Source organism: Symphalangus syndactylus, chromosome 13 (genome assembly GCF_028878055.3).
Source record: "Symphalangus syndactylus isolate Jambi chromosome 13, NHGRI_mSymSyn1-v2.1_pri, whole genome shotgun sequence".
Classification (NCBI taxonomy): domain Eukaryota; kingdom Metazoa; phylum Chordata; class Mammalia; order Primates; family Hylobatidae; genus Symphalangus; species Symphalangus syndactylus.
In genome coordinates this window covers 91,234,671-91,247,254 of record NC_072435.2, presented here as the reverse complement: position 1 = coordinate 91,247,254, position 12,584 = coordinate 91,234,671, and the positions used below count along the sequence as shown (strand labels likewise).

The 12,584-nt window shown below is 39.0% G+C and overlaps 1 protein-coding gene across 1 annotated transcript; it reads right to left on the bottom strand.

The window, feature by feature from the left end:
* Positions 1 to 1,024: 1,024 nt before the first annotated feature.
* On the bottom strand, positions 1,025 to 8,376 carry SNRPF (small nuclear ribonucleoprotein polypeptide F). Its single transcript, XM_055238767.2, has 4 exons — positions 8,132 to 8,376; positions 5,920 to 6,045; positions 1,758 to 1,822; positions 1,025 to 1,157 (listed from the first exon to the last, which is right to left on the bottom strand). The coding sequence occupies exons 1-4, from the start codon at positions 8,132 to 8,134 to the stop codon at positions 1,091 to 1,093; spliced, it is 261 nt and encodes an 86-aa protein (XP_055094742.1). The 5' UTR covers positions 8,135 to 8,376; the 3' UTR covers positions 1,025 to 1,090.
* Between the last annotated feature and the right edge of the window lie 4,208 nt (positions 8,377 to 12,584).

Here is a 12,584-nt window from a genome sequence, read left to right as displayed (position 1 = left end):
TGTCTTAGGTGTATTTTGTAAAGTTTGGCTTTCACTAATGGCAATATTCTGTCCCATGTACCAGGCCTAATCAATTTGAGGAAGACAGGCCCTTATTCTAAGGGCTACAGGATTAGGAATGAGTTATTTTTGTTGTTGTTGAAGTCTTTAAGTATTCATATCGTAAGTATTATTCCATATAGCTAAACATTTTTATCTGTACTTTGAGTTGTCCCACTTGGGGATACACAAAGATAATTTACTGATAAAACTATGGTAAATGAATACTGAAGTGTAATAATGGCCATTCTCTTACAACATGAGAATGTAAATGATATATTTTCTCAACCCATCTGTAGGGAAGTTCATAGCATACTGTTATTACTATGGAATATACATTTTAACAATGTACAACCCTAAAATACCTGAAGGGTTTTGAGGGGCTTAAAACTCAATCTCGAGGTTAGTCTCAGAACATAATGGTGAGACTGGTTTTTATTTGACATTACATTTTGTTCAGAGAACTTTCTTCTCTTCAGTGAACAAACCGTATGCTTTCAGCCTGAATGTCAGTTCCCAATTTCTGTTGTGTCCTGTCTGTACAATCATTTTAATTTTTAGAAGATGTTTCAATTTTAGCTACAATATGTGCATTTAGCTTATACTGACACAGAATTAACATGTAATTTACTGACTACTAAGTAAAATAAGACAGTATATTATTAATACCAAGAAAATGTTTAATTTTATACATGTTAAAAGTGGCTCAAAAATAACTTTAAAAGAAAAAGTTGCATTTAAAAGGTCTCAGCTAATTAATAATTTTACAAGAAAAGGTCTGAAATTCACCTTCATAAAAATATCTAAAGCATATAAATAATTATCCTTTATGAAAAAAAAAGAATCTTGGGCTCACAAAAGAAAAGCAACTTAAATGAAATTCAGTGGCTTTTAAAGCATTAGTTCTGTGAGTAATCTTTCCCAATTGGTTCAACATTTCAGCTTTGCTTGTAAATATCTGAATACAAACAGTTCACAAGTCAAGTTGAAAAACAAACAAATCTTTATTGTCTAGAAATATATATAAAAAAAAAATCCCCCACAAGAGATGCTATTCTCTCATTTCCCCATCTTCTTCCTCTTCTTCCACACCTCTGATATAAAGGACATTATTACACCTGTAAATAGAAAAAGTCGATTTTGTTGTTCCAACCAGAAACCATGTATGATCTGAATTACTGTATTTTTATTATGAAAATACTGAATGCTATATTTACAATATTCTTGTCTCTAAAAAAAATTTTTTAATATATTCGTTTTAAAAAAAAGTTTCACATAGATTTGTTGAAAAGCACATGGTACTTATTTTCCACCATGTGGTTGTTATAAAATGACATCTTTATGATTTTCCAAAGGAAATAATTACCAGAATATGGAGCTTTGAAGCTAGTACAGAAAATCGACATAACAAAACAGCCAGACCCAACTAAAATTCAAAACTAAGTTCCTGCAACGAAGGCCACTGCAAAAGATTATAGCTAAGAGCTAGAAAATTTAACATCAACACTAGAAAAATCTTTTGGCCAGTTCCAAAACATTTGAAAACTTACCTTTGACAAGTTTAACAATTTCAAAGACTTCTGAAGGCTAACTGTAAAGTATTATAATAGTGATTTTCTTAAAAAAAGTAATTCCAAAATTGAGGCACTAATATATTTAGAACAGGTATTCCTAATGCTCACCAGTGACTCCTTACGTATACTACTGCTGTTTGTTACCTTATTAAAACTTCACCCAGATGTCCAGACAAAGCTCCATCTATGTATTCTTCTGTATTTGCAAGCTTTCAATAAAAAGAAATATATTAGTATAATCATACGGGAGGAAAATATTACAATACAGCTAATATTGGTGAGAGAACTCATTAACTGAGACCTTTCTATACCAACAACTCAAATTTATCTATAATTAATAAACAGAAGATGAGCTTTCTATTACTATTGTAGTACTTTTGGTTTCATATAAACCTTCAATAAAATTAATATTCATGGATGTAGAACAAATATATAATAAAGCTTGTTTCAACATAAGTTTCTGAATCTCCCAGGTTATGTAATATTTCTATTAGATATCAAAACAGTGTGTGGAAGAAGGCAGTCTCTAATTTATGAATAAATTGTGATTAAAAAGTTTTCTGAAAATTCATTCTAAAGAACCAGACGTTAAGTTTTCTCAGAGTAAAACATTATAAATCATATTGAGGTGTCCAGATGGGTATATGAAAGCTATGGCTAACATGCCAAATACTTTTATATTAGTCAACAACCAAAGCAAATAATTGACTAAGAATTTTCTTCTTTTCCTGTCTTTTAAGAAACAGGGTCTCCCTCTATTGCCCAGGCTGGAATGCAGTGGCACAATCATAGCTGACCAAAACCTTGAACTCCTGGGCTCCTCCTGCCTCAACCTCCTGAGTAGCTAGGACTAAAAGCATGTGCCACAAAGCCTGGCTACTTCAAAACAATTTTTTTTGTAGAGATGCGATCTTGCTATATTGCCCAAGCTGGTCTTGAATTTCTGCCTTCAGGTGATCCTCCCACCTTGGCCTCCCAAAGCGCTGGGATTACAGGCATGAGCTACCACATCTGGGCCTGAATAAGAATTTTTTTAAAATTATGTACTAATAAACAGGGAAAAACAAGTTCTTAAGAGAAAGTTAAATAGTTAACAGTGACCTTTACAGTTATTTTGGTGAACTATAGCAAAGTAGTGTGTTTCCCTTACGGTATTATTATGAATCAAATGTCTGAGCTCTTCTTACTTTACAGTTATTTTGGTGAATTATTTCTAATTTTATATCAAAGTGTTTAGCTTTCCTTCTACATATAGGTAACAAGCTTTACTTATAATTAAAAGAAAAATCACAATCAATGCCACCTGGGACTCAGAGACGGCACTAAGGAGTGATAGGAGAGAGGGAGGTTTCCTTTACAACTAGGCATGTGGAAAAGGAAAAGAAAAACAGTGCTTAACAATAAGGATTAAAATAGGATGTTTCATAAGGCATGAAAAACATGTTAATGAACACTACTACTGGATGTTACTCCCTCCCTTATAGAAAACAAAAACGAATCTCCATTATCCAGATGATACAGTTTTGTCTGAAATATACCAAGTTTTTGAGACAATTAGTTTGTATATAACAGCTGTAAGAAATAATGTATTAAGAGCAATTAATTTTTTGTAAAAAGTAATTACAACCTTTAAGTGGTTTCTAAATGACACAATAATGCTCCAAATACTTTCTATCATGTATTAAATACAGTCTTTACCATCACTTAACAGGCTCTCTATGGACGCCATTTTAACCTAACTTTCTGTCATTCTTCCCTTAACTCAATCTGCTCTGGCCTTTTTGCTGTGCCTTGAACACACTAAGCATGCTTCTTCCACAGGGCCTTTGTACTTGCTGTTCCCTCAAACTGGGATGCTTTTCCCCAGATACTCACCTGAGTTGTACACTAATTCTGGTATCTTCCAGGTTTCGCCTCCTCAGAGAGGCTATCCTATATAATATTGCACATACTGTCTATTCCCTTTTTCTTCATGGATGGCATCTATCATGCCTATTATCACATTATATTACCACCTCCCACCACTAAAACATAAACTGTTGAGGACAGGGACTTTGTTTTGTTCAATGCTATATTCACAGTGCCAGGCACATAATGGAACTCAGTAAATATTTGCTGAGTGAACAAATTCAAACACTGGTATCAATATGGTTGACTACTCAAAGTGGTTGGTTACTCAGACATTTTGCAACTCTAGCAGGGTCACTAGGAAGCTATATTAATTCTAAAACAAAATTCACCCTTTGGAAGTGTACAATTCAGTGGTTTTCAGTATATTCAAAAACGTGTGCAACTATCACCACTAATTCCAGAATATTTTCATCACAATTCATATACTTCCCAGATTTTTCTATGGTCTTGGTAAATGATTCCTGTTTAAGGAATTTTCCAAACTCAAACTATGCTTTGGGGACCTTAACGTCATGTGCTCAGGTGGTAATTGCCTAAGTTAAGGAAAATCAGAGCTCTCTGCCTACTTAAGTACTCCTTTAGTACTCTGCTTACAACTATGGAATCCTTGGATTTATGATTGGATTGACCACCTGTCTTGATAGCCTTTGAAAACCTGCCTGGAAACTACTACCATTAAAAAACAACAAAAAACCCCAAACTCATTTTTTAAATGTGCAAAAGACATCAACAGGCATTTCTCCAAAGATAAACAAACAGCCAATAAACACATGAAAAGGTGCTCCACATCATTAGCCAAATGCAAATCAAAACCACAATAAGATACCACTTCACACCCATTAGAATAACTATTTTATAAACACCCACAGAAAATAATCAGTGTTGGTGAGGATGTGGAGAAACTGGAAACCTTGTGCATTGCTGGTGGGTGTGTAAAACCACATAGCTGCTGTGGAAAATACTGTGACAGTTACTCAAAAGAAAAAAAAATTTCTCTGTCATCCAGCCTAGAGTGCAGTGGTGCGATCACGGCTCACTGCAGCTTCAACCTCCCCAGGCTCAGGTGATCCTCCCACCTCAGCTTCCTGAGTAGCTGGGAATACAGGTGCCCACACCACCATGCCTAGCTAATTTTTGTATTTTTTTTGTAGAGATGCAGTTTCACTATGTTGCCCAGGCTGGTCTCAAACTCCTGGGCTCAAGCAATCTGCTGCCTCAGCCTCCTAAAGTGCTGGGATTACAGGCATGAGCCACCATGCTTGGCCTCCTTAAAAAATTAGACATAGAATTACCAGTAATCCAGTAATTCCACTTCTAGGTATATACCCCAAAGAGCTGAAAGCAGGGACTGGAACAGACACTTGTATACCCATGTTCACAGCAGCATTATTTACTACAGTCCAAAGAGGGAAGCAACCCAGTGTCCACCAAGAGGCAAATGGATTAGAATGTGGTATATCCATACAATGGAATATTATTCAGTCATAAAAAGGAAATTCTGACCATGCTACAACATGGATGAACCGTGAATAATACACTATGCTTAGTCAAACAAGCCAGACACAAAAGGATAATATACGATTCCACTTATATGAGGTATTATGCATGGTCAAATTCATAGACATGTAGAATAGTGGTTACCAGGGGTTAGTTAGGTGGAGGAAGGAATGGAAAATTATTGTTTAATGTTTAATTGTAAAATTATTGTTTAATGTAAAATTATTGTTTAATGGGCAAAAAATTTCACTTTTGGATGATAAAAAAGTTCCAGAAATGGATAATGGTGATGGCTGCAGAACAATGTGAAGGTACTTAATGCCACTGAATTATACACTTAAAAATGGTTAGAGTGGCAAAACTGTAATGTATATTTTACCAGAATAAAAAAAAATTAATTACAAAAAAAACCACCAAAACACATGGCTGAATCATTTACAGAAACTCATTTGACAGACATACAGTCAGGTCAATTCCTTCGGCAGATCTGTCTTTCCCCTGAAGGAATGAATTTCCTCAATAGCTTTGTGTTGTGCCTTTAGCATCCATTAAAAGACTCAAGAATTTCACTTGAAAACTTTCTTTCAGGGCTAAATGTGAGAAATGTTTTGTTTTCTCCAGCAAATTAGTGTGTTTCCCTTATGGTATTATTATGAATCAAATGTCTGAGCTCTTCTTTAACTACTAGGAATAAAATCTGTAGCTGAATTCTGGTTTAAGTCCATGTCTTATACCTAGTGTATCACAGTATCTTCCCTGGCTTTGACTTTATTTTTGAATTTTGCTGTATATTTGTCAATTTAATTGTATGTATTCTTATTAGTCAGACTAAGCCTTTGAGAAATAAGGTGAAGCAAAATAAATGCAATGTTATGACCTTTACAGCTCTTTAGCTTACCTGCATGTTCATGTAGCCATCTACAGATACCAGATAGCCCTTGTACTCCATTCCCCACTTAAGTTTCACCATCACTGGCTTTCCTGTTAGTCCATTGAGGAAAGGTTTGGGATTGAGGGGTAAACTCTGCACAAAGAACAAAAAAGGATCCAATTAATTATTTTTCCTTCCACCACCAACTCTCTTCTACCAAATCACCAATATTTTGTGGTATGCAAATGAAGAAAACTTTTGACTCCTTATTATTTTAGTACATAATTTTCACTTTTATTTGTTGAAGAGTACCAGGGAAATTTAAATATCCAGTTAGCCAGTTTCACCTTTAACCCATCAAAACAAAACACTATTCACTTAAGATACACTGACTACCGACATCACTGACTGTTCTGAGCTCTAAAGAAACAAAGATAAAGGCACTAAAAAAAAAAAAAAAAAAAAAAAATGCGGGCCAGGCAGGGTGGCTCGTATCTGTAATTCCAGTAATCTGGAAGGCCAAGGCAGGGGGATCACTTGAGGTCAGGAGTTCAAGACCAGCCCAGGCAACACAGTGAGACCCCCACCTCTAGCAAAAATAGTCGGGTGTGGTGGTGCACACCTGTAGTCCCAGCTACCAGGGAGGATAAGGTGGGGGGACTGCTTGAACCCAGGAGCTCAAGGCTGCAGTGAGCTATGATCAGGCCACTGCACTCCAGCCTGGGCAACAGAGCAAGACTTTGTCTCTTATAAATAAATAAATAAATGATCCCTGTCCAGAAGTTGGAGATGGGGAGGGGAACTCTTCACATACAAATAATTATATTGCATACTGCAATGTAGTAAAAGGAGATATACTAGGCACAAGGGTACCAAAGCAATCCAGGGAAAAAAAGGAAAGGTTGCCTGAAATAAGTAATACCTCAGTTTTAAAGGATGAGAGTTTATTTCTAGAGCGGGAAAAAATGCTGTTCCAGGCAAGGCTAGCTACTTATGTAAAAGGAGGGGAAGAGTGATGCAACAAGGTGATTTTGGGGACATACAATTCAGCATTGTCAGTCAAAGCCCCAAATATAAGACTACAGAAGGAAGCAGAGGGCAGATCATGCTTGACAGTATTTAACTGTGGAAGCTAGGGCTAGGTCCTATCTGACTTTGTCACTAGCACTGCCTCTTACTTACAGCAATTACTTAACGTTTATTTATTCAGCAAACCATTAACATCTCCAGTGATTTCGGTTTTTGCCCTCTTCTGCTCACTCACCAGTCAAAGAAAAGAACGAAGAAACTTGGCTACTAACCCCCTCTAACATAAGCATATTCGGAGTGATCTTGATATGGCGATTACTCCAATAACCTAATGAGTCTCAAGTTTTCATTCTCCAATTTGTTATCCACCACAGCAACTATGATTTTTTAAAGTGCACATCAGATTGTCATATTTCTGCTTAAAATGATTCAATGGCTTCCAACCGAATCATGTTCAGTTGATTTGGAGTACAATCAAAACCTCCCAATACAGCCTAAGAGGTCCTGCCCAACGCCTGCTCCTCCGATACCAACACTTAACCACTATTCTCGCAAGTGGCTGTACCTTTCTGTCAATTTCTCCAACTGACCAAGCTTTCTTTCCGGCCGCAGGTCTTATGCTCCTATTCCCTGTGCTCGGTAGACGACTCCTCCTGCTCTTTAAAGGGTCGTATTTCATGACACTTAGGCTTCAAGTTAAATTCCACCTCCTAGGGAGGCCATCTCTGACTAAGCCTCTAATGTCTAACGCGCACCCTCACAGCCTCCTGTCTGCATTGTTCTTAGCACTTATTATTTGCAATTGCATACTTGTTATTTTTTGACTAATGTCTGTCTTCCCCACCCAATTGAGTTAATCTAGAGCATGGCCGTATCATTACTTTCATGGAATGAAAGTGAATTTTGGAGTGTGGTTAAGTGGGAAGTGCAAATTCTCTTTGACTTTTACCCCGACCTATAGCCCCAACTAAGAATACCCCAGGCCCGGATTCAAACAAAGAGGAGAAGGCACAGGCACCCCTAGGAAAAGAAAAGCATCGGGAGGAGCACGCGCCTCAGAAACCCTAAAAGGAGAGTGAAAGGGGCTGGCGAGCGGGTGCGCGGCGCCTCACGCGGATGAATGGGAAACGCGCGAAGCAACCATCAGGCCCCGCGAGGCTGGTCTCCCTCTTTTTCTCCCCGCTTCTCCCGCCGTTCTCTTTCTCCTTACCATCGTAACCACGGCCGAATGTTGCAGGCTACTCTCTGCCGACCAGGCCGCCGCCCGTCCCTCGTGACTACAGCAGGTACCGCAGGTCCCGAGCCGCTGAGTTTCAAGAGAAATGGCCGCCAAACAGGAGTATGACCTTTCACCTCCCACCACGGCCCTTCCTGCCTCTGTGATTGGACGCAAAGAGATGCGTGCTGATTGGAGAAGATGGCTGGACCAGTATCTCCTAGCAACCGGCAGCGGCTTGGGTTTGCGCCTTCAATGCGGCGCGCGGATCTTGGGAAACCGGCTCTGAGAATCGCTGTGAGGCAGCCAAGGACTGGAGGCAGGCCGGTGTTTGTCAATGTGCTGTCCTTCCTAGAGGGGCGGTCTGGGAGAGGCTGTGTAACGGATGTGACTTCTCCCCAACTTGGCTAATGGGGATTTACTTTGTCTTTTTACACCCATGAGAATGTTCGGGGTTCCGGAGTTCCTTCCTCACTCTTCCAACAGGTTGCATGATTTAGGGGCGCCTCTGCCGCAGGCCCTTTCTACCTGAGTGTTCTCTCTTCTGCAACACTCGTTTCAACCCCATTTAAAGGAACTGGGGGCTAGCCAGACTAGACTAGGGGCGGCGAAACGCACTGACGGGAGTCGGATACAGAATTTCTTGCAAACGAGATCAAGTTGCGTCTGGGTTACGGTGTCATGCCCCACCCCGCCCCACGACCCCGCCGGCCCTACCTCTCTTTTGCATCGCCGGCAGAGACCGGCACGGCCTTCTTACGTGCATTTGAAATTACCTAAGGGCGTAAGCAGTATTTCCTCTATCACGGATTAAAACTTTCGATGTAAGGGTGTTATCTGAATCTCACTAGTTTTTGTCGTAATCCTAGTGAGTTCGGCTCACTCTGATCTGAAATGCTAAATGCGGTTCTTGGAGAACACGCCCTTTGGGAAGTAACGCTTTTTTGCGGCCCTGAAGAGATAGATTTGGAGTTGAGGATGAAATGTTGAGTGTTGAGGCATTGTGGAGCAGTGGGCAAGACTTTGGAGAGGGCCTGCATTCGGAACCTGCGTCTGTCAGGCGCGGCCGGTGTTGGGCAGTGTCTTAACCCCGAGGGCCATTGTTTCCTCGGCAGGAACGCGGCTTTAAAAACGGAACCATCCTCAGCGTGGTTGCGAGAATTTAACGTAAAACGGGGCTTGGCCTTGTAAAAGCTTAGTGTTTCACGTAAATGTTGAACACTGACAAGACAATGATTGTCAGTGCAGTTTTGACCAGTTATTAGATTTATTCACCCTAAATTTCAGTGGATTTCTCCCTTAGTTTGTCTATTGTTTTATGAACTTTAAGTCTTTGTACAGACTTTGAGTTCCTCTTATGTGTCAGGCTTTTTCAACAATTGTGGAAATCTTCCCTTACTGTCTGATTCGGGGTGATAGCCCCGTTTAAGAGATGAGGAAGCAGGCCCAGCAGGTAACTGTAACCAGTTGAGGGTAGCTGTCCGAGTTCTTGGCGTTTTCAACAAAGAATTGGACAAAACGCACAAACAAAGCAAGGCAGCGAAAGCAGAGATTTATTTTAAATGAAAGTAACACTCCACAGAGTGGGTACCCCCTGGTGCAAGCGGCTCAAGAGCATTGGGTACAGAATTTTCTGGGGTTTAAATACCCTCTAGAGGTTGACCATTGGCCCACAACCAGTCTGATTGGTTGCAGGAGGGGACCAATCAGAATGAAGAGCATGCCCACGACCAGTCTGATTGGTTGTGGGAGGGGACCAATAAGAGGTACTTTCATTTTTCAACTGCCACGCAGAAAATGGAGGGGTTGAAATGGGAGTAGCCTCTGATACCCAGTCAGCATGGATGGGCCCTAGGTTCCCTGCCTCTAGCCCCTATGCTTCTGCCTCATAGCTTGCTCAGGACCACATACCTGGGTTTCAAAACTGCTTTTTCTACTTCATGAAGCTACCGTTCAAAGACTCAATATGTACTTTAGAAGCCTGCCTCTTTAGCTGTTTTCTCAGTGAAGCAAAACGAAATACTACAGTAAACACATTATGTAAAGATAGTGTATTTAAGGTTGGTTTTCCTCTTCATGTTAATTTTTTTTTTTTTTTTATTTGAGACAGGGTCTCATTCGGTCACCCAGGCTGGACTGTAAAGATGTGATCTTGGCTTACTGCAGCCTTCACCTCTTGGGCTCAAGAGATCCTCCCACTTCAGCCTCCCAAGTAGCTGGGACCACAGGCATGTGCCACCACACCCAGCTAATTTTTAAATATTTTGTAGAGATAGGGTCTTGCTATGTTGTCCAGGCTGGTCTCAAACTCCTGGGCTCCAGCTGTGTACCCATCCTCGCCTCCCAAAGTGCTGGGATTACAGGCGTGAACCACCATTCCTGGCCCATATTAAATTTTAATCTTAAATACCTTATTAAAATTAAGTGGGCATAAGTCATTGATATTTGTCTAATTATAAATATTATACAAAACTTTGGAAAATATAGAAAGTTCTAAACAATAAATCTAAAATCACTAGTAATCCCACCAATCAAAGAAAACAACGATTAACTTTTATTTAATATATGCACTTTTTTTTTTTACAAGGTATCTACAGTTTTTTGTTGTTGTTGTTTGTTTTTTCTTTTTTGTTGTTGTTTTGGAGACAGAGTCTCACTCTGTCACCCAGGCTGAAGTTAAGTGGTGCGATCTCAGCTCACTGCAACCTCCGCCTCCCAGATTCAAGCAATTCTCGTGTCTCAGCCTCCTGAGTAGCTGGGACTACAGGCATGCAGCATCACGTCCAGCTAATCTTTTGCTAATTTTTTTTTTTTTTTTTGGTAGGGACGGGGTCTTACCACTTTGCCCAAGCTGATCTTGAACTCCTGAGCTCAGGCAATCCGCCCACCTCAGCCTACCAAAGTGCTAGGATTACAGGTGTGAGCCACCACACCCAGCCTACACACAGTTTTGTAACTTGTTTTCTTCACTTTATATTGAGCAAATTCTCATATGACTAAATATACTCTTCTAAAATGTGGCTTAATGTCTTCATTATACTTTGTATTTTGCATCTGTGATAATGTATTATTCTATTATTTTCAATTTTTCTCCTGTTATAAACAGTCTGCACTGAACATACTTTTACATGAATCTTCAAGTGTATTTTTGATTCTTTACCATAAATTCTTAAAAATATAATTCCTAGGTTAAAAGGCATTACTATTTTAAAAGCAAATATATATATTGCCATGTTGGTATATGGCTCCGCAGAATATTCATCAGAATAATTGCTTCAAATATAGGTGAAATAACAGGCTTTATGTTTTTTCGAAGATGAGATAGAATACATTTTGAGCACATATGAAGAAAATGACCCCTAATTGTTAATTAGGATGAACACTTTGGTGAGTTCTACCATTATTATCCTATAACCCAAAAATTCCAGTGGTATACAACCATCTAAAAAGGAATTTATGAAATGATTTAGAAATGCTTACTGAGGTGAGTAAAATGAATGTGTGAATTTTAAAACCTCTTTGAGAAGAAGGGGACCAATACATATTGAATGCCTTTCATGTTATGCCAGGATATTTTATTATGTAATTAGTCTAATTTAAATCCTCACAGTACTTCAAGGTAGATATTATTATCATCCCCATTTTAGAGATGAGGAGACAGCCTCAGAGAGATTATGTATTTTTGTTGAAAGCCATGTGGAAGGTAAAATGGCTCCAAAGCCTAAGATTTTTCCTTTATACAATGCTGCCGCTCCCAAAAATGTGGTTAAGTAGAGTACAAATAAATATATAGAAATACAAATATTAATGCAGTCAATGAAGAGGGATAGCATTTAGGAAGTCACTTTTGAAATTGATGAGCTCTTCTTTTTGTTTTGTTTATTCTCATAATTCCAACATCTTATTTTTTTCTGATTATGGCCAGAATCCGCTACAGGTATGATCGGAATAGGTTTAAATGAGGAAAAATCCAAGATTTGAATGCTGTCTGGTGGAAGCTTTTTATATATTTTTTGTTAAACCTGAGAGATATGGTATTCTGTCTAGCGAAGAAGTTAAGATTAAAAAATACATGTTTCCTTGGATCATACAAACACTGAACCTAGATTAGAATTCAAATCTTTTTGGTGGTTCAAAGCCCATTGTACCATTGTAGAGAGACAATCATACCTCAAAGGTATAGGAGCATAGGAACCCCCTCTCTCACCTCCTAATGTTTGATATTTGAGTCTGAGAAATAAATAGACAATAGACCAATTGGTCTATCTATCCAAAACAAGGAGAAAAAGCACAGCGTAATTGATTTATGCGCACGGGAGCATCACAGGAAGGCGAATGCCCAATTCTAGTAGCGCTAGACTCAATAAGGTCTAGAAGTTTATATACCCTTATTCACAGGGGAGAGGGGAATGCAGGATGTAGACAATTTTAGAAGAGTAATAAGTGA

What these genes read in the sequence shown, in the direction of transcription:
- SNRPF (XM_055238767.2), bottom strand. An exon ending in ATGGCTACATGAACATGCAG is followed by an intron (nt 1,823 to 5,919) that starts GTAAGCTAAAGA and finishes TTTTATTGAAAG; the next exon opens with CTTGCAAATACAGAAGAATA. An exon ending in CTGGGTGAAGTTTTAATAAG is followed by an intron (nt 1,158 to 1,757) that starts GTAACAAACAGC and finishes TTCTATTTACAG; the next exon opens with GTGTAATAATGTCCTTTATA.